Source organism: Microchirus variegatus (assembly GCF_963457635.1).
Source record: "Microchirus variegatus genome assembly, chromosome: 13".
In the NCBI taxonomy this organism is placed as follows: Eukaryota; Metazoa; Chordata; class Actinopteri; order Pleuronectiformes; family Soleidae; genus Microchirus; species Microchirus variegatus.
The window spans coordinates 8,765,329-8,788,107 of NC_139814.1; the positions used below are offsets into that span (position 1 = coordinate 8,765,329).

Here is a 22,779-nt window from a genome sequence, read left to right on the forward strand (position 1 = left end):
CTTTGTGAAACGGACCCCAGGAATGCTAATGTTTATGACACAAATATTAGATAGCAGTTTATTTAGAGACTTTTTATAAGGTCAAAAGGCAAATTAACATTAACATAATTCTATTTTCAAATACTTTTTTGTGGACTTTTCTTTTATGTTCAGGGAGAGCCAGGAAAATGTGTTTATCTAATTTTCCAGTCATGCTAACCAAGCTAAGGTAAGCTAGCTGCTGTTGCAGAGAAATTAATGTGATATTTGTTGTGCCTCTGAACTCAATGTAAAACATAAAAAAATATATATTACTTGTGAATAAATGTGTAAATATGTTTGTATTTTGTCATGGTTTAGGCAAATATTTTGGGCTAAGCCAAAAACTACAAATTGAATACATTTTTGAATAGTAAAAGCAGTTCTGAGGTAGGAGATATTTATGATTTAGCCATTAAAGGTGCCTGTAAGAATGTGGCCAAAAACAGTTACTACATTCAAATTCAAAATACCAAGGTCTTTTAGGTTTCGTATTCTGATGTAACTGGCAACCAGTGGTTGCTCTGCAGCTGAGACTCTACTGACTGCAACGATTGGTAGACAGCAGTAGGTGGCACCACATGCCTAAACATGATTTGCAGTCTGCAAAATATATTTTTTTAATGCAAATATTTTGTCTGTACTGTTGTTGTTGGTGAGTTCAGTTTGTTATATGGACATTATTCCTGAGTCTCTGTGACATATTAGGAGGATTGTATGGCCAGTTGCTTTAGATTTATTACATAATGCACATTTAACTTTATTTTTTAACAAAGCCATTTACTTAACATGTAGATAACAATAAGGACCAGAGGTCAAGAAACTTAGAAGGAAGCTTCATAGTTTAAAAACAAAAAAGACACTTTAACAGAATTGCCCCCAAATCAAAAGAATTTATTGAAAATTAAAATACAAGTATTTCAAAGCTCTCAAGAACAGTAAAAAACTTTAAACTTTTGATTAAAGAAAAGAAAAGAAAAATACACTTCTACAGTTTGTTTTAGAACATGCACTATGTACAGACAAACGTGGGACAAAGCAGCAACGGTAAGATTCACCAAACTAGTTCTGCTAGTTTGTGTCAACTATTCTTTAAGATGTGCACTTTCATATTTTGCTACATGAAAATTTCAATAGTATCAGGAAAAAAATGCAGATGAATAAGAGAGGATTACTGCAGTGTGTTTAAAACCCAAGAGTATTCACTTTTTATCCCCCCCCTCTCTCTCAACCACTAATAATTTAGTTTATTTATTCTATATATGTTTTTTTGTAAAGTCTTCATGAAGGACAGCAGTTACTACTACCTATGTCATTGATATGACAGAAAACCGAATGTGTCAAAGGATTATGATCCAATTCTCATAAATGCATTCTTTAAAAATAATAATAATATCAGCCACAATCAATGAGAACAAAGTTACACACAGAATATTTTCCCCTTCTCCTAATGACACATAAAGGTGAGGTGAACAAGCTCAGATGCGTGACTAACATCAATAGTTAACTGGTTTAAAAGATGATAACTTGTGGTGCCACATTTACAAGTTTAGTTAATTTAAATGCATCTCGTCATATTCATGACATTACGAGTGGAAAATTTCAGATTTTCAATATCCAGATCCAGTCTGTGCTCACAATTTAAGAAAAAAAAAACTGTATGTTGGTAGAAGGCTAATTGTCCAAGGAAGAAATGTTTAGATTAAGATATTTTTTGTATGTTTTCTCAATTTCCATTTGAATATCGTGAATACCATAAGAAGGCACCACTGACAAATTTGTAGATGGCAAATAACAAGTCAATCACTCTTGACAAATTGGTCCCATGGAGCGAGAAATGAATCATGTAATCACGTCACCAATTTCTCACAGCCTCAAAAAAAGAAAAGAAAAACTAGCAAATATATAACGTTATCCTACACTGGATCAGAAGTGGAGCAGCACCTGCTAAACTATCACTGAACCTTCACACAGATAACACAATCATATTTTATTAGTAATTATTTACTTTCTAAGGCACAAACACGTCTTTGCAGAGAATATCCGTCTTTGCTGCCTCAGTAATCTCTCTCCTATTTAAGTCATCCAGCTGCAAAACAAAACCATCACATATAAAATAACAACAACAATGTTGACTATCACCTCACATACACAGGTCACAAGAGTGCCGCTCATCATTCAAGTGAGTTACAGTTCTGTCCTCAACTAAATATGTTTTAAACTGTTAAACGATGAGATCAATTTAAGAGGAGGGAAATAGTTCGAAAAGGAAAAGTAACCCTTTAATCATCACAGTCAGCGTGTGGAGCTGGTTTACTGCTTCAGGCCGACAGCGTCTCCAGCTCCCTTCACGCCTCCAGCGCCCTTCACGCCTTTATGGTCGACGTCTATGTTGTCGTCTCCCAGTTCCCGCTCCTCTCCTCCCTGGAACATGTCGTGGGTCCACTTCGGGCTGCTGCCTCCCTTCCTGTAAACAAAGCGTCCACGACGAGCAGGGAACGCACCCCGGCCTCGCCCACGGTTGTCAACCCAGGTTTTCTCTCCGTCACGGTCGTCATGCTGGAAGGAGAACAAGAGGATGCTAAGGGCGCATTCACACCTATAGTACCATTGCTTTGGTCCGCACCAGTGTTAGAATGTGGCAAACAGACGTGGGAACGGTTTGCTTTCACATATGCGGAGCTCTAAACGAACCAAATTCAGGGGACAAATAGTAGGGAACAAAAAAAAGATCAAATGCTGTATTAATTACAAACATACAAACATGAAACAGTCTGTAACTTAGATTTTAACAGTCTACAGTTGCATATCAATTACCAATAAGAATAAAACATATCTATGAATATGTAATCAAAAACCATGTTGTATTAGTTTCTGCAAAACTTCCAGTGTTCTTGGGGCATAGCTTTGACCAGAGGGCGGACATGAATTACTTCTAAAACTTGAATGATGTGGTATCACTAGGACTGTATGTTGGCGAGATAAACATTGCCAAGTCTCTCAGGTTCATTGTTCAAAATGTTCTATATTCACAAATATCAAAAGGATATTCTCCATGTGGTTGACAACATTTATTGGGACTCACCAGGTAATATTTCCTGCTCTTGGGAGTGTACTCAGGGTCCCACTCCTCCTCTGGGGGGCGCTGCTGAGGATTCATATTTGCTGGGTTTCCATTGCTGTTGTTGCCTGGATAATTTCCCCTATTCCAGCCTCTTCCTCTGACTCTGGGGAACTGAAATTAAAATAACAGGTGTTTTGTTTTGTTTTTTAACTTGCAGCCAAGAGACAAAACACATGTTCAACAATAAGATGGAGAAGGATTTTGATAAACCTGGTACAAGTCAGAGTCAAAAAGGAAGCGAACGCAGGGACGATGAGAACGGAACACAGAATAATATGCTCATACTGATGGAAATAAGGCATTGGATTAGTGATGAGTGGTTCCACTGATTTGCGCAACATTACCTTAATAAAAATCAGGTAGTGCATGGAATATGTATGATATAGTGTCATCATCATTATCATCATCATCCACATTATGTTCCTTAGCATTAGGAGGAAGGAAGAGAGCAGAGAAGCGCAGTCTACTGTGGCGCCATTAGGACAGAGAATTACAAGAAGATGAGATGTCAGTACTTTGCAAAGCAAATCCTGAAGAAGAAATGTACAACACTTGGGTGGGAACTTACAAATCCACGGCCTCGGCCTCTCTCCGGGATGTGGCCCTCAAAATCTCGAGGGCCTCTGTCTCCAGGTCCACTGCCATCTCGTGGAGGATAACGCGAGTGACCAAAGCCCTCCTCCGAGTGCTCCATTCCCTCCCCCATGTACTCTTTACCTCTGAAAGGTGGAGGGCAAGGGGACGGAGAGGATGACGAGGAGGAGGAGGATGGGGAGCGATCCCGTTTCTTCTTACCCTTCCTGTGGGGAAAAATGTTCAATGTAAGCAAAATGGGAACTCACTTTACCCTGATTTAAAAAAAACAAAAAACATTACAGATGGCCCATTACCATCGCCCAGTACATCATTCTTTGGATTACTCATACTGTATTTTAAATTTATTTTATGATATTGTGCCAGAAAGGGTCCTAAAGAGGTAACAAATACAAGTACATACACACAGACTTGCAGACATATGCTTTAGTGCAGTGTTTTTCAACCAGTGTGCCGTGAGAGATCGTCAGGTGTGCCATGGGAAATTATCCAATTTCACCTAATTGGTCTAAAAACATTTTTTGAAAACAAATAATTAATTATCTGCAAATAATATGGATATAAATATTCAAGACACTTTGATAAGAATGACTAAATTGTTAATATAGGCTACAGAGTATAATTTTTTAAACATTTTTGTTTGGTGGTGTGTACCTTGGCTCAAAAAAGGTTGAAAAACACTGCTTTAGTGGGCCAACGTCACTGTTCATCAGTGTTTGTACAGAACATTAACATAAATGCTCCAAATTTAAACCACTTGTTAAACAAAAATGTTGTAATATACAAATTATATTAGTGACATTTTCACAAATTTAGAGGCAGTTTAATGACATACTGTACACAAACACAGAGCTGGTTTAGCCACAGCCCTGCACTCTGCACTGGTACTGCAGCCTCAGAGCAAGAGTCTGAGGTTTTCTGTCTTTTTACATCAAGGTATCAGATATTCAGGAGGACCAAGACATTTCGGCTAACTAACAAACCAAAGGCAGCAGTGTAGGAGCAGGTGCTGTTACTCATGAGTGAATGTGTGAACCACTGATAAAGCACGCTGAGGGTTTTTGTATCGTATTTGAGCAGCAGTTATGCTAATTAGGGCTTCCTGAACTGTGTCCAGAAATACTTTTCAGATTAGACTACACCACTGTGGGGTCTACACTAATCCACCATTTTGTGGCCCCACATAGGATTAAACTGTAGTTGTGGTTTATGTTCCTCTTCTCTTATTCCTGTTTTTTTTTTTTTATCTTAATGGCCTGAATATTTTCTCATGGTAACATGATATAGCAACACTTTGAGCGCCTCTGTTATCAGCACTCGAACATGTCCTCAGCAGCAACAGTTAATCCTGTTTTCATCATCTCTATCTGGGTCTGTGAAGAAGTGACATGACATATGAGCGTACTTGGACTTTTTGTGGTGTTTCCCAGTTTTATCAGAGGACCTCTCTCTGCTCGGCCCCCGGGAGCCTCCTGGGCTCCTGGCGCCTTCTTGCTTGCAGTCACGCTCTCTCCCTGCAAACCGCTTGCGTCTTTCAATATCCAGCCGAAGGTCCATGACATCGCCTTTGAACTTTTTACTTGGGTCCTGCAGAGAGATATTGATTTATTTAATTCTTCACCAGCTGTTTGCAAATTGGGATGTGGTAATTTTTGAATGAGGCAATTAGGAAAGCTTTTTTCAGATTCATAAAACACTAAATGTATAACCTGCTACACATTAAAATGATGTATACATATAGAAGTACTGTGTTCCCTCTAGTGGTGAAAATGTGAATTATGAATAATGCATTACAAAATTAAGTGTGATACAAAACTTCCAAAAAATAAGTAAAAATATATAATATACTGTAGTATCGGTGGTAACCAGCGGCATGCATGTAGAACTTTAATATCAATACAATTTCTGTTTTTGTGGCTTGATTTTTTTCTTTTTAGGAAAAATACTTACAAGGTAATGGCACTGATAAGCGTCCCTTGAGAGGCTTGGACTCAGGATCTTAATTGACTTCCTTTTAGCCTTTTCTTGGGTTCGTATATACCCAATCAATAACCATATCTCATAGGCTGGGGGGGAACTTGCTTGGCACTTACAAAACACAATTGGGCTCTTTTGTTTTAGAAATATGCATCCTTTGAAAGAAAAGCACAAAGCTGAACACTGCTGCTTTGGATCGTCTCAAATTTGCTTGTTCCAAACACGTCAAATTTCAAAAGGGCGGGTCACCTTGTAGCTCGTCTCCTCCATATCCTCAAACAGTTGAGAGTGCCTCTTAAAGGCACTGGGGGAAACATCAATTCTCCTGAAAGGAGGAGGAAATGCAGTCATGTTAGATGGTGGGAGTTCTAAAAATATCACTGCACAATAAAGGAAAGTCTTTGTTGAATTGTAAATGTTGTACATACCTGTGGATTTCTGGGCTCTTCCTTGGCTTCATCATTTCTACCTCCATAGCTTTTCTTTGGTACATGGCAAACCGCTCACTTAAAGTCATGTCTGTGGATTTGAAGTGTTGAGCTGCAAATCAACAAGAAAACAGGATGATTATTTCACACACGCTGCAGCATCAACAAACATATAAATAACCAATATCAAATATACCAACAATTGCCCTGTTGTCTCGTCACCTTTGTGTCTGAACCAGATTAGCACATTTCATACCGTACCTTTGATATAATGCACAATTGAGACTAAGTGCTGAGCAAACAGCTCAGAGGGGCTGAGACGCAGTTGTGCTGCCTGAATGTGCTGGAAAACTGAGTGAAACTCTGGATCTTTCTTGGAGGTATTCAGGAGATCCCGGGGCGTGAAGTGATCTTTGAACAGGGATGAGCTGAAACAAAATATGATCAAGGTTTAATGCAAAAATCCCTACGACAGTGATCGTTGATACAGGATAAAGAAGAGTTGTATAATATAAGTGAAATTTAGAATTGCATATTCTCAGTCTGAATTGAATTTATTATGTAATGACTGGGCCACCAGCTGCTAAATATTGCATTTCCAATTACCTGTTTTCATGTGAACAGAAATCTTATTAGCTTAGGACAGTAATAAATATTTCAAAATTATATTAACTAAAAAAAAGACATAATTGTGTATTTTGACTGTATAAGTCTTTGTGACAACCCAATGCAGTGTATGTTGTGATCTAAGGAGTATACAATGTATACTGCAGTGACACTGCCATAAATGGATGCATATTACTGGACATACCTGGGCATTTCATCTAAAGAAGCGACTTTGAGCTCAAAGTCCTTCCTCGAAGCAGACAGACGTGAAGGCGGATCCTCGTGAGGAGGAAAAGCTCCAGGAAAAAGTGGACGGTCTTTCTCTCTTGAAGATGTGGGAGGGGACGGACTCCTCCTGGACTTTTCTTTCTTCTCCTTCTTCTTGGCCCTCTCCTCTTTCTTTGAGCTGTGCTTACGGCTTTGGTATAAATCCTGCTCTGTGGGTTCGTTCTCTTCCTCATCTCTCCTGGATTTCTCCTTTGCCAAAGGATAGGACGTTGAACAACTTGGCTCATCGCCCCATTTCCCGAAAATGTCTCTAGCTGTCAATGTCGGCTTGATCTCACCGTCCTCCTCAATGTCCTGATCTTTCAGTCCGTGGGATTTAAGGAACTCCTCCTCTCCAGCATCGAAGAAGGGATCCGTCTTGTCTTCCTTGGAATCAAAAGATGTGGACGAGATGTTGAAAAGGTTTTCAGACTTGCTTCCTTTCTCTGGTTCCCCGTCTGTGGTGATTTCATGACCGGGCTCATCTTCATCCACTTGATTTTTGTTCTCAGCCAAAAACCTGAACAAAAACAATGGGATTGAACATATTAATGGCTCTAAATCACCACTATGAGGATGTGATACAGCAATTTACTTCAGATGTTGACAAACACCAAACACAAAACACAAGGGTGAAATAAAGAATGAAAAACCGGCTTCTCTTTGTCCTGCTTCAAAATGTCAACAACTTATATACTGACGATCATAATATTTAATGTTCATGTACAGTCAGATGAGGCCGATGAGGGGGCACTACCACTTTTTTATTTAAAAAAATAAATGAATATATATATATATATATATATTATTTTAATTTCAAGAGTGTGTCTTTTTTAAGAATATAAATGTCTTACAATAACACATAATAGTCATAATTTCAAATTTCCTGTCAACTTTTAAACTTTTTTTTTTTTTTACAGCTAGTGGGCTGCCCGAGAGGCCCTAATACCGGGCTTAGCAGGTTTTCTGGGGGAGACCCTGACTCACCATTACTCACATTTGAACGACCAAGGGAGCTAATAAACAAGGAATGTAATAGGAATGTCCCATTTAAAGGTGCTTATTCACAAAGTGGTTCATGAGCAGCCTGACATCTTGCTCTTTACACTGGCTGGATATAATAACAGTAGAGCATAGAACAAACATTTATATTTGTCCAAAGAGAAGATAAACTTGCCAACATCACGAATATTTAGTAATATTGCCCATCAAAAAAGCCCATCCCTTATGTAAACAGTACAGACCAAGATTCTCATAGCAATAATTATACTCACATTAACAACCATCAAGTTACTTCCTCTCAGTGCACAGAAAAAAGCCAGCTACATTTTCAATGGACTTAAAAGCATCAGTCTTATGTTTCATTCCGTTTTTAACCTGTACTCTTCCAAGGATCTTTGAAAAGGGCTAAACATGTTTGAGAGAAAAATAATAATTTGTTAGGAAGAATAAAAATAAAAACTAAATGTCAATGTCAAACAACTGAAATAAATATAATGGACATACTTTTTGAAGGCAGCAGAGATCCCAGTCTTATCTGCTTTGGCATCTTCCTTCGAGAAGAACCCAAAGCCACCGAAGGAGGCGGTTTGTCCCGACTCTGTGGGACTCTTAGCTGGAGGGGTAACGCTGCCGATAGTTTTCCACAGGGAACCTCCACTGCCGGGCCCTTTGGACTCAGAGCCAGCGGGTCCATCTTCTTTCTTTTTTGGATTGGTTTGTTTGGGGCTGGCGTCTAAGTCGATCCATTTCCCCCCAGATGCCTTCTCGATGGCGCTGCCAGCAGCTCCCTTCTCCGCTTGACTCTCTGCTAACTTGTCTTTAACATCCTTGGAACTGCGTTTGTTCTTGCTACTGCGATGATGGGGGGATGAGGACCTGGATCTAGAGGAGTAGCTGGAGCGTCTGGAACGCCGAGATCTGCCTGATGATGAGCGATCGGAATAGCGAGAGTGGCTCCGGCTGCCTGAGCGCTTCTTGGGTGTACGGGAACGGGATCGCCCCCTCCTGGGACTGTGTGAGTGGTGATCCTGGTCATGGTGGCGATCATGCCAGCCTCCTCCACCTCCACCTCCACCACCGCCACCGCCGCCACCTCCCTGCCAGTTGGATTTATAATTGTAGCCTCCGCCTCCTCCTCTGTTCTGGTAATGACCACGTTGGTAGTAGCCACGGTTTCTGCCTCGGTAGTGGAACGGCCTCCTGTAGCCTCGGTTGTAGCCTCTAAATCCGCCTCTGTTGTTCTGATAGTCCCGGGGATGGTTTCTGTAGGAGGGAGAGTGGGATCGAGAGCGGGAACGAGACCTAGAGCTGAATGAAGAGGGAAAAGATGGAAGCATTTGGTCTGACTTATTGCATTTTTCAACTTGGTGAAATGGAATAGAAAACAACAAGTCAGTGAAGATGCTCAACAAGGTATCAGTTCATTACTGTCATGTATCTCAAAAAGCACTGATTGCACTATGATCATTGTTTTTTATTGCCTTGTTTTTACAGGGTTTTGTGTTTTAATGTCTGGTCTTGCCTACGTTTAAATATATTATGTAATTCTGAAGTGTTTTTGGGCAGCTGTTAAAGCACTTTTGCCAAAGAAGAAATTCTCAGATGGGACAAACAAATCTATTTGAATCAGGAGTCACAGGAAAATCTAAGAATCCACATTCAGCACCTGAGATACAGACCGGATCCGGCCGATATGATGTATACTGAACCATCAACCTGGCACAAAAGATATTGTTTATTATACCTTGCCAAACTATTTCCATGGTCATTAATGAAACTTCAAGCTCCGGTCCTTCAAACATTAATCTGCTACAGAGAACCAAAATTCATACTAAAGAGTAAATTAAAACAATAAATCAAAGCCAGATGCAATGAAATAGCAGAAACCTGGAAGGCGGCATTACACCTCTCAGTGTCCAGCCCGGCAAAAATTCTTAATGGAAAAAGAGAACTACTAGTTACACTTCAGGATGAGGAGTATCCAGAATTTATCAGGGCAAAACAAACCTCATAAATAAATATGTATGTTTTTTTATAAATTTCAAAAGGGCTGAGGCAACTTATAAAAAAAGTATTCATCACAGAACTTCTGTTTTTCATTTTACAAATAAAAGGCAAAAAAACAAGAGATCGTCATTTAGTTAATTGAATAATGCATAACAAAAACTAAACAGGGCATTAAAGTGTTTTTCCATATTGCATGTTTTTGGGCTGTGGGTGGAAACCAAAGAACCCAGAGAAAACCCACGCACACATGGGGAAAAAGGCTATTTTAGATCAAAGACTGCTTTAAAGACAGGTTTGGTCAATATGGTATCAGACCAGTAGATGGAGCCCCTCACCTCTGCTAAATGTCAAAGAAAATGGAAAATAATCCAACACCTGTCACTGTCACACCAAAAAAAATCACCTGCAACACTTGTCACCTTACTTTTAATTCTTCCACATTACATCAGTGCAGTCAGATGATTTGCAAGAAAGACTCAAATGCCCCATAAATTACACCAGAGAGATAAATACATAGAGTGCCACTATTACATGTATTTTTATCTGGATTATTCTATTTCTTATCATCTTAATATATCATATTTTCTATATTTCTTATTTTTACTGGCATCTATGATGTATTCAACTAGTTACTTTAACTCTCACAGCAGTGGACATTTCTTTTTACAATGTGGGAACGGATTATACTACATGAATAAAAATAGTGTTGAATTAATCACAAAATACATCCCATATGCAAAACTGTTGGTCACCTTTTTGCATGTGGAGGACAAAGGGCACATTCAGGACAGAATCTGTTGTAATCCACAGAGAAAGAGGCAGAAAAAAGTGGTGGGGATACAGCAAAACTAAGAAGGGACTTTCTCCTGTGACCACATATGATCACATCTGACTTCTTCAACCTTAGTTAGTGTTAATATTGTGGCAGTGATTACTGATTAGTGTAAAGAAACACTGAAACTGCTGCAGATCAGGCGACACCAACTGAGGAGCTAATCTCTAACCGGTCCTGAGGACCGATTGCATTCATGCAGCTCAGGGATCTGTGACCACATGGTTCCGCAAACCACCTCTGAATATTGTTTTCTGTAATTGGATATGGGGACACATTCAGGATGGATTGGAAGTACTAAGGACCTGTACCATCTGCCCATGATTGGATCACTCAGGAAGGATGCCAATACCAGATCTAAGCAGGGTCATAAATTAAGTGAACCTAAAGCAATGTGGTGTGGTTCAACATGATTTGCTTCGACACGTTTAAATTTTCTGTTGCTTTTTTCTCTAGTAGTGCAAGTTAGTACTCTACTAATGCATACTATTCCAGGATTGTCAGGATTACTCATAAGCTTAATACCATTTACAGGGGAGGAGGACATCATGAAAACCCTGTATAGCACACATGTGATCTGACTCCAGATGAGCAGAAAAATATAAAGATGATCTGCCAACTTTAACATTGCTAGTTGGGATGTTTTATGTGTTGGTGGAGGAATATGCTCATGGTTACCCTTCTATTTTTTTCTGTTTCTTTTTGACTTTCAGAAAACAAGTCCTTTGAAATGCAAAATGAGTCTCAAAAGATAAGATAAAAATCAGGCCTGAATGTTACTTACAACCTTTCCTGTCATCTGTCTCATGTGACACTTTTACTTGCCTCTAATTCACACAAGACGTTGCCAAGAGACTTTACGAGACCTGGTAACTAACAGCAGTGGAGATGAGAGCGTGTGCTTGGGAATGGTTTAGAGAGGAGGAATCAGTGCAATTTTACTGCTGGTGACATGTCTGTATTAATGACCTGTATTAATCAATCCATATAAATAAACAAGATTTTAATCAAGAAAAGATGTGAGACAAGTTCAATCAAACCTGAGGTAGACTGTGAATATACAGTATTTCCAGTACAAGGACATGAACCTTTTAACTTTTTCTCTTCCCACCTGAGAAACTTGTGTGAGACAAATGTGAGCTGATGGAAATGGCCTGAGGCATCTTCAGCCTTCTTTCCAATGGAAAACAGATGCATTTATGCAAATAAAGAGTAAAAATAAATGAACGTGGCAAAGCTCTTCAAACGTGAACTGCATTAAGTAACAGGGTTAGAAACCACTCATAGTGTTAAGTATGTTTAAAAAGCACAAGTAGGACATTAACACATTCATTACACATTTCATTGGATTGTAAACACTGCTTGGAGTAAGTGCACTTAACTATGAAATGTAGTTTCCAGGGCTGTAACGATACACACACTCACGATTCGATTTGTATCACCATTTTTGACCCACGATTCGATACATTCCACAATTTTTTTAAATTTAAAAAACATTTTATTTAAACATTTACTTATATAGCAACTTAATGTAACCTTTAATAACAAATACTTTGGAACACTGTGAACAGATTTGAACATAAATAAATAAATAACCAAAGATTTCTCTCTGTAACAAAATAATACTGTTGAAAAATACAAAGTAAATGATCAATCAGACTGGGATTTGTCCCCAAAGCATGCTGGGAAGTGTAGTTCTTCATGAGAAGCAGTTTTGTTTCCGGTGGAAATAACTCGTTTTGATAAACAGCAAAGGTAAGACAACATTTCCGCTTGTATTTCTTGAAAGTCAGTTGTTGTTTTGCTCTTATTTTGGGGCTGGATCCGTGAATCTGGTTCATAGAGTGATAAAAATCTGTGAATTCTCTGCTGTTTACATAATCACGCTGACGCTCCAGTGCCGCTTTTCAATGTGTGCCCTGTAACAGGTTTTTTCGCTCCTGCGGGTTTGATCCATCAGTGATTTAACTGTGTTGGTGAACATAAGAATGGTTTATATGAGCTTTTAGCTGAGTTTGTGACCTTTCTGTGGGTATGCAGCATGTCTGTGTTTGTTAAAGTTAGACATGGTTTTATGGCGATTTTGTTGTTGCGTCTGACGCTGCCCCCGGTAGCGGGGACATGGGTGAAGAAGAGATTATTTCATAAGTTATTTAAATCAGGCTTTGAATTTGTTAAATTAAAATAGGGTGGTCAATGAAAAACCAGAAAAACAACTGGATTTACCTGTAGCGACGTTTTCTGGATCTTGAGCGGGAGCGACTTCTAGAGTGAGATCTAGAGTAGGACCTGGATCTGGACCTGGATCTTGATCGGGAGCGGGACTGAGCATGCAAATCCGGAGCCTTCGACATCTCTGCACTCAGGCCAAAATGAATATCCTTAATCCTTAAAAATTGAAGAAAAAAAAAAAACATTAAAAGAAAAGAAAAGGAAAAAAAAATGAAGTTTGTTATTTTTTTAAATAGTGTTGCTGTAAATATTTTGCTTGAACACTTTAGCCTACATTCCACCAAGTGTTACAGTGTGCTCAGCTCACCACGGCGTGGTTTGGAAGAGTACAACATAATACGGATGCAAAATATTATTGGTACAATATCAGTATTGATCAATATAGGTTTTCGAAATGTATTATTGGATATTAGCCAAGTTCTCCAAACAAGACAAATAAATATCTACATCGACTCCAATCCAATCCAACTTTATATATATAAAGCGCTTTAAAAACACTGCTGAAACAAAGAGTACATATGTGACCTAATAGACCTAAGAACAAACAATAAAACATAAAAATACTGTGGAAAATATAAGTCATACAATAAATAAGATAAAAACCAATGTCTCATACTGGATCAAAAGCCAAAGAGTAAAAATGGGTTTTAAGACGTGTTTTAAAATCTACTGCGACATGACTATGAAAGATTATGTTAATTTCAAAACTGAAGACACTAAGTGGCCTCTGGAATTGGATACAGGGAAAGAATGCAACACTGTAAACAAACGGTAAACATATGTAAAACACCTGGTCTTTTCATTTTATTTCTTCTTTGCTACAATTAAACAGAAGCAACCATCTATCTTCTTGCTGTCACAATACCTATTATTTTATGGCACGTTGTGCATTTTATTCTACCATTGCAGGGAAATAAAAATTCTGAGTGAGTAACAGCAGTGCATTTTGGTCCACCCTGTAAGAGCTGGACCACTGTGCTGGAAATAAAAGGGTGCAAAAACTGGGATGGTAAGTATTATTCTTTTGGTACCCTTCACAACACTTAACAATGGAAATACAAATAACTGCATAATTAATCGCACTGAACTGAACTCTTCTGAGATTAACTCTTCTGAGATGTACTCTTCAGTGAAAACGGGGTTGTGGGACTGAAACAGACACCAAAGGTTATACTGTTATGTTAAAATGCTCTTCATAAGCAAACATCAAATGCATTACAGATAAATCCTTCCCATGAATCAGAATTGGATAGCTACTCATTTCTAGACCTGCTGACAGAACTCGACTGGACACTTTCCATGACACCACGTTGCCTGTCGTCATGACCTCTATAGCTTACTTCCTTTAAGGAATTAAAGCCTCATATGGCCTTGGACTGTCAGAGAAAAGTAAATCAAGACCAATGTGATGATAGCACACATAAGTTCAGCCATAACTTGGTAGTAGACCACTGGAGTAGCATGTTAAATATGTGTGCAAATTAAAGGCAACAGCACCATCTTTTGTTTGTTTTTGTTTGTAAATCAAATAATTAAGAAGAAGCTGAGTCCCGTAACCTCAAATGTCCAACAGTGGATTTCTTCCATCAACAACCTTAATCATGTTACTGCTGATATTTTGAGAGTGCACTTTTTCATTAAGCACTGGGTTAATAAAATGTGAATTTAATCAGTGGGTACTTTTTACACAACTTTACACAACTAAACTGTAAACAACCCATCATGGGTGAAGAAGCTTGTGTGCCTACTTAAAATAGCCTGCAAGTGTTTCCTCTTTAAAACTGATGTGCAAAATTTCAAAAATAATGTTACAAAGCAGTAGCTCTGCAGGTATTTAATCTAAACAACCACTATGCTACTATGCTATACCACACAACTACTATGTTAAACATGCAGCGTTTGCAGTACTGGTGACATCAGTCTATCTATTCCTACTGTTACGACAAATCCTGAGGCGTTTGCATTTTATTTGTCAAGTCCCTTTGGGTACAAGTGAAATGCAAATGTTGTGAAATGCCTTTTCTACTAGGTGTTTGAGAGAGTTGCTATGACTGGTCTTCAGGTCTTCCCCTGCCTGTCCAAACCTAAACCAGGACAATGGAGACCGTTTAGTGCACAAAAAAAGCCCCTTGCACCTTCCTTGAACCTTTGCATACTGTATACCCCAGTCCCCCTGTGCACTTGGTAGTTAAGCCACTTTGGTCTGATTTCATGTTAAATAAAATGTTTTTTGCAAGCTTTTAACAGCAACTACAGATCTAGGATTAATCTCCACACACAAAAAAATATTATTGTGCCTTTTTTTTTCCATCACTAATTTAGTCTAAAACAGGTATGAAGAGCAAGCACTAACAATATACCATATATTATAACAAATTAATTTCATCACTGATGCTGTTCTGCTGTGGAAAATGCCCCCACAGGCCTTAATTAATGTCCCAAATGATAATTACCGTAGGGAGGATTGGTGTGGTGACTTTCACAACATTATCCATCTACTCTGTGCTGCTAACAATACAGTCTCTTACAGCAAAAAAAGGAAGTGAAAGTATGACATTCATTCATATGAACGTTTCCATTTCATTACTGCACAGAGGCAGACATCAGTGATTGTCTGTGACCCCTGAATACACGTCACACATGCATCATTTCTAAAGTCTTAATTTTACCCATTACAATACATATGTTCTGGGTTAGCAACTAATGGAGAGCTAGTTCTTCTTTACACTGAAACAAGACTGCTTTTACGGTCGATGTTCTGTGAAATTGTGTCGCAGAGTAAAACCTCAGAAACACACATCATATACATGGAGATACATGACCGTGTGAATCTTGAGACACAGAAAAAAGCCAAAGCAGGGCCAAAGGACTGGGTTAAATCGGTTCATGTCAAGAACTAACCTAATTTAATTTGGTAAGCTTGGCTGGTTAGTTGTCTGGTTGGTGAAGTTCTCTGTTAATACCAAAAAGAACTGCAGTGTTACAACAACACATTAATCGCAAAAGCAGGGAAAAAACAAATACAATTAAAGGTTAAAACATTAACATGTTAACTACATGAATGAAACCTGGGAATGAATAACAGTTTACAAATGTCACACTGGGGTTCAATGTGCGATCTTCAGTTGTTTACTTGGTTGGGTTTGTTAATCATCACCATTTACAGTGGCATTCACTGCAACAAAATAAAGCTACATGTTACTACTTCAGATATCAATGGATGAAACGTGTCATTGTACTCAGAGACATGTTCAAAAGCCTACACTAGTAACTACAGCCTAAACTTCAAAGTTTGCTATTAAAGTGGACCTTTCAAATTGGCAAATAAAACGAGTTTGACTCTCGTTTTCAGAGTAGTTGCAGGTTAACTTTCTTTTTTAACTGCAATTTGAGACAACCTAATAAACTAATAGTAAATTCTGCCATTTCAAATACATGTAAATATTGATTGCTGTTAAAATAAGAATGTCCTATTATTAGTTGCACAACAGGAACAGTTGTAATCGGTGCATTATGTGTTAATGGTTTTAATGATAATAATAACAACAATAGCGTAAGTTATCCGCCTCCTTTTAGAACATAGAATAGCTGGTATCATGGTATCTGGTGTAGAAATGCTCGATCGTGTTTTAATGAGTTGTATTATAGTTAAGGTTCAGATACTCCAGCTTGGATACTTAGTAATGACACCATTACTAATAATACAGTTGTGTTCAAAAGCAGCAGCAGCAGTCGCAGTAAACCATTACGAATCCCGACCAAACTGGTTGAAGCTTTCCACGATGCTACTCAAAGCACCAACGTAAATTATACTCCTCACATTTAGCCAAAATTCACCTTAACAGACCACAAGCTACGCAACAAAATGAAAGCGAGCAGCAGTTACCTTTATTCCGTTCCTGGCCGACTTGACTATCGTGGTTTTCACGAATAAATGTGGAGTAACCTTTGAGGCCAGGGTGCAGGCTGATAGTCTGCTCCACCTTCCTGGTTCAATACTGATCCTCGTTTCACCACCAACACCAACCAATGGGCGTTAGCCACCTAGCTTCACTAGCAGCAGCAGCAGCTACCGCAGAGCTCGGAAAACACAACGGACAGGCCCTTCACAGGAGACCATGCGTCCAAAGTATATCTAGTATATCAATGGTATGCTAGTCTTTGTTTTTGAATCGTGCTAAACGTGTGTTTTTACACGGCGTACGTACTTAAAGGCAACTCGCGGTAGATTAGCCCACGATGCTATCCATACTTGACCACCACTACGTCCAAATAACGCGAGACTTGGCGTGCTGCGAGACAACTGTTTTGTTTCCGTTGCTATCTTGACATTACGTGTAATGTTTATTATTATTGAGACAAAACAAGCTCTTGAATTGTGTCAAATTATGTTTCTTTAGCAAGCAAGCTTGTAGAACTGTAGGAGCAGTTTAAATTCTTATATAATATTTGAATTATAATTGTATTACTTTTATTAATTTAATTTACACGTCTGTCTTATTTTCAAGTGGATAAGACATGCTTTGATAATTTTGCAACGTGTTTAATTAACACACTGATATGTGTTTTGGTGAAAACTTTCCAAAAGACTGGTTTCAGTTGTTCTATGGAGTAGGGTGGTGACATCTATCAAGATCTTGTGTTTACAAAGCAAAGAAAGAAAAGAACATTTAACACCAACTGTGAAATGCAAAGGGTCTGTTTAACTGGCCTTTTGTGGCAGACGTTTGAACCACACCCTAAAGCCCAATTTATACTTCTGCGTAAAGTGCTCTGCGTAGGCTACGTAGAGACTCTGCGTCGACGCAGAACCTGTCGAAGAGCCTCTGCGTCGTCTCCGGGTGCACGGAATATTTTTTAAGTGTCCGTCACTCCGTCAAGGGACTACGGAGACGGCAAGAGCTGCGATTGGTCCTCAGGACAGGCCGAGCGAAGCTGCTCTGTGCCGGCTCTCAGTGCGCTCCGGGCGTCCTGACAGAGGCGGAGCTGATCCCCGCCGATAACGCCGCTGCCGAACTATAAATACGTCATATCTTAACACACACAGCACATGTTTAGACTCTTAATGGCCAATTTCTCGCCTCAAATTATCTTAAAACTGCGTTCCGTGACACAGAAAAGTGAGAAACGGCCACTTTTTCAACAACAACAGTCTTTCGCTCTCTTTCTTTCTCGGCCGCCATTGCTCACTGTAGCCAGAAGCACAACAACCTTGCGCAGCGACCCCTACTGATCGGGCGGGAAATTGCAGCGAGTGTCCGTCACCACGACGCAGAAGTATAAATGCTCGAGGCGTCTCCGTGGTGACGCAGACGGATAACGCATACGCAGTCGGAGAAGTATAATGTGGCCTTAAAACACATTACTTTCACTTGACCTGTTAATTACAGAACAAACATGTACATACATATACTGTTTCCAACATGGTGCCTCCCGTGTAGTATGGCAGCCTGTGGCAGCATCCCCTTGACCCAGTGGAGGTGGTGGGAGAGAGGAGAATGGCTACTAATAAGCTTTCATCTTTGATGGACAATCTCTCCCACCGCCTGCAGGACACCATCACAGCCCTGGGCAGCTCCTTCAGTAACAGACTGAAACATCCTAAATGTCTGAAGGAGCGTTATCGCAGGTCGTTCCTCCCTGCAGCTGTTAGACTGTACAACAAGCACTGCTCTTAGTAGACCACACATACAGTAACCAGGCTCCTCATCCCATGTGCAATATACTGTCTTTTTACAAAAGTTCAATATAAACATATTATATCCCAAGCTCAATCTCTGTCTATAATGTAAATATCTAGTCCATACTGTATATATTCTGGAAATGGTCTATTATGTACACTGCATTTGCACACTATTATGCACACTGTTCTAATCAACTCAATTTAACTTTTTTGACATAGTTTAAGTGTTAATATCGTTTTATATTGTACTTTTCTTGTTAATGCATGGTTATTATTTATTATCTTTACTGTTTTGCTGCTGTAACGCTGAAAATTTCCCCACTGCGGAACGAAGAAAGGACTCTTATCTTATCCTATTTTGTACATTATTTACTTTTACTAATTAGGATGTTTCATGTTCTTTATTCAATGTGTGAATTTTTTTCTGTTATATTAATATTTGATGCCCACTGCATTATTATTATTAAACATTCCGGTTCTAATTTAATTTAAGGGATTTGCCTTTAATTATCTGCATCCCTGTTGACTGTGTGCAGTTTATATTTTATCATTATAAAGAAGATGTGTTCTATGTTTGTGATGATGCCTTTGTTGCCAGGGCTGATCCTCTGATCCCAAGTGCATCAAGTGGAGATGTATTTTTAACTGTGATGTGTGTGCAGCTGAGCCTTATATCACCCAGTCCTCAATCCCGCACAAAATACCAGGTTTGAATTTTTACAACTCAGTTTGGCACACATCGACCGAGGCACCGCTCATTGCCCTTTGACAAACGGTCCATACTCACTGTCATTTCCCTTCGCAGCACAGGTGCTGGACACTTGGGTGTAGCCAGAGTTAAAATTAACCCAGACAAATCTCTCCTTGGGCCACATTGTGGAACCACACATGGATCTTTGTCTGTCCCTCACAGCTACGAGCTGTTTATGGTCTAGTGGAGATTTGGATTCCAAGGGGCAGAAGACAACTGTGACCAGTGAGGTCATGAGATTATAATGTGAGTAAGACCAAAGGGACTATAGGGTGTTCACTCAGTGCAACATGAACGGTGGAGTCTTTGTGTCATGGCTCAAAATAGAGCAAAGGGAACAAAACAGGATCTCATTTATTGTATAAAGTCAATGAAATATCAGATTTTATTAGACTAAAATATGTCTTTATTTCACATCATTGTAAATACATATGTTTACTACTTCAATTAGAGGTCCAGTGGATTTAGGTGTCATAATTTCCATTAAATGGAATATAGAATAACTATTCTGATTTTTTTTGAGTATATGAATTGTTCTCATTTAGAGGTGAAACAATTACTTCATTAATTGATTATTAATCGTTTACTAAATTAACCGTCAACTATTTTGATAATCGATCAATCAGTTTGAAGCTTTTTTCATGATTAAAAGATTTCTGTTTTTTAGTGTGTATCTGCGTCATTACCTTGTTTAAGAAGCCCTGAAGGTTCTAAACAAACATTTGAGCCACTGCTGAGAACGCTGTGTTTTATTGTAATCTCGGGCTCAGCGAGATCTCTGAAAAAACCCGGTCCGGTTACGTAAACAGAGGTTCTCCGGAACAGTAGATCGTCCTGGTCTGGGCACTAGTCCGGGCACATCTGGTTACGTACATTGAACCGCAGAAGAAGAATAACGTCCGTTGTGGAGGTGTTTCACGAGCGACTATTTTTAAACAATGTTAAAACAATGTTTTGATAATGAGTAGCAGTGCATCCACCATTCCAGAGGGGGGAGCTGTGCTTCTGAGAGCATATGAATATGTCACTTCCGGGTACTGACCAATCACAAGACTCTGTCTTCTGGGTGAGAGAGTTGAGTCTCAAATCTCGCGGCTGGGAAACAGCATCAGAAAAGAGGATTTCTATCGGCTCGTTTACGGCAACTAGGAGGTTTTTGACCATAAAAACAAGTTCATGTATGTAAGTAGACCTCCATAACTAACATATATGTGCAACAGGACCACTCTAGGTGAGCTTTAATGTGAATATTTTCATAATTACTTTGCTCCATAAAACAAAGAAATCATTAGAACTGAATCATTTTGGTTTGTTGACAAAACCAGACATTCGTGATACACATTTCCAGGTTTGACAAACACTGATCAGCGTTTTTTGACATTTTCAGACATTTTATAGACCAAACGATTAATCGAGAAAATAATCAACAAATTAATCGATTACCAAAATAATCGTTAGTTACAGCTATATTCTGATCACCACAGAATGAGACCTTTGTGTTTACATTAGGACCGGGTCTTCTCTGTGGAGGCCATTATGTTGGATCACCATGGTTTAAAAAAAACAAAACTAAACATCTTTTGGATTTTAATGATTTGTAAATATATGCTTGGAAGATAAGGGTGAGATGAGAGATATTCAGCTGCAACATGCAACTTCACCAATAGATTTAGCTAAATCATACATACTGTAACTTTTACAATATTAAGTAAAGTAAATGGCATATACAGACTCAAGAATCAAAAGTCATTTTTCTGATATAAAGTGTACTTAAGTTTTAGAAGTAAGTGGCAGCTCAGTGGTCAGGCCAGTTGTCTTTTACCTGGAAGGTTGGGGTTCAATTCCTGGCGCTGCTAATAGATATGTGTCAAGACAGTTAACACTGAACCCCATGTTGAAGTGTATGAATGGGTGAAAACTCAACAGCTCATCAAGACAAGAAAAGCTCTCTATAAATACAGACCATTACTACAACTCTAGTTCTTCTGATTTTTTTTTTACGAGTAACAAAGATATTTAGAGGAAATGTAGTGGAGTAAATGTACACAATTTATTTAGGAAACGTAGCAGCGTAAAAGTAAAATTATAAATAAAGTACAGATATATGAATTTTTATACTTAAGTACAGTCTCAAAGTATGTGTAATTTGTTACATTACAACACTGCTTTAAATACAGTATTGAAGTGTGCAAACTTAAAAGTAATTAATGACAATTACACCTACAATGTCTAGTTTCCCAGAGAGAATTGAGAACTCAGCAGGGATCTGAAAAACTTTTAAGGTATAGTGCAAAACAAAGCATGTAAATGTATGTAGAATTGTGGCAAGTAAAAAGAAAACGTCTCACCTTGCTCCAGAGAGTGAAAGTGCCACAGGAGGCTCAGGTGTCTTTGCTTCCCCCTGCAGAAGAGAACTCACAATGAACGGTGTTGAGAACGTGTACAGCCTCCTGAAACCAACTGTCCCACTGACAACCACTTGGTGAAATCACATCTGACTTATAAATAGGTCACTCTCTGGAGGCATTTTTAATAATGTTGTTTGAAGGAAGCTGTTGGGAAGAATATACAAGTTATAATGGATGTGTAGTTTGGCTGCACAACAGTATCCTTAACATCAATGACAGTAATCCCATTTGTTATATGAGGGATTGGCAGGGTTGAATCATTCACCTACATGAATATATATATTCTGTTTGATTTTAATTGCATAGATTTAAAGGGACAATGTGTAGTATTTATGGGTTTATATAACCCAAAATCCACTTTTTTTATACATATTATGTGCTCCTGCATTGTCTAGTCGCTGTATAATAGTTTTTGTTTGATTTTCGTAGTGTTTCAAAAAGTCATGTAAAATAACATGGTCGCGGGCCGCGGTTGCATAGCCACTGTTAGCAGCGAGACGCCATGTTTCTACCGGAGCCTGTAAGGACAAACGCGAGAGAACAAATCAAGCGTCTCTTTACTTGTAGCGGAAGCGGTAGCTTTAAACTACCTACTTCACCATCTAGAGGAGAGGCTGAAATTTACGACAAAGAACTGCTCCTCTGCTCACCCCCTCCCTTCCCTGAGCGCTACGGTATCCTCAGCCGGTCAAATGTCGTCCTCGTCGTCTTTCTCCGTGTCAGCAGATGAGGTTCGTGAGGTGAGGGAGAGGGCGAGCTACCACGGCCGTAGCAGACGAAGCGGAGAGAGAGGAGGCGGGACTTCCGCTACAAGTAAAGAGACGCTTGATTTGTTCTCTCGCGTTTGTCC

At 39.0% G+C, this 22,779-nt stretch overlaps 1 protein-coding gene across 3 annotated transcripts; it reads right to left on the reverse strand.

Annotated features, from left to right (window-relative positions):
• Positions 1–902: 902 nt before the first annotated feature.
• On the reverse strand, positions 903–21,909 carry thrap3b (thyroid hormone receptor associated protein 3b). Of its 3 annotated transcripts, none has more exons than XM_083899843.1 (11): positions 21,870–21,909; positions 13,082–13,243; positions 8,521–9,324; positions 6,953–7,534; positions 6,403–6,569; positions 6,142–6,253; positions 5,963–6,038; positions 5,142–5,323; positions 3,711–3,942; positions 3,104–3,253; positions 903–2,577 (listed from the first exon to the last, which is right to left on the reverse strand). In XM_083899843.1, exons 2-11 carry the CDS (start codon positions 13,207–13,209, stop codon positions 2,332–2,334), a joined length of 2,679 nt encoding a protein of 892 aa, XP_083755969.1. In that variant the 5' UTR covers positions 13,210–13,243; positions 21,870–21,909; the 3' UTR covers positions 903–2,331. The 3 variants fall into 3 exon arrangements, with proteins under 3 accessions (XP_083755969.1, XP_083755968.1, XP_083755970.1); XM_083899842.1 differs by lacking the exon at positions 21,870–21,909 and adding an exon at positions 16,974–17,281; XM_083899844.1 differs by lacking the exons at positions 903–2,577; positions 3,104–3,253; positions 21,870–21,909 and adding exons at positions 3,464–3,608; positions 16,974–17,281.
• Between the last annotated feature and the right edge of the window lie 870 nt (positions 21,910–22,779).

Excerpts from the sequence above, each read along its gene's own strand:
- thrap3b (XM_083899843.1), bottom strand. The coding sequence starts at position 13,209 with ATGTCGAAGGCTCCGGATTTGCATGCTCAGTCCCGCTCCCGATCAAGA. Across the intron at positions 3,943-5,141 it reads AAACACCACAAAAAGTCCAA|GAAGGGTAAGAAGAAACGGG; the intron begins GTACGCTCATAT and ends TTTTCCCCACAG. Across the intron at positions 3,254-3,710 it reads GAGGCCGAGGCCGTGGATTT|TTCCCCAGAGTCAGAGGAAG; the intron begins GTAAGTTCCCAC and ends TTTTAATTTCAG.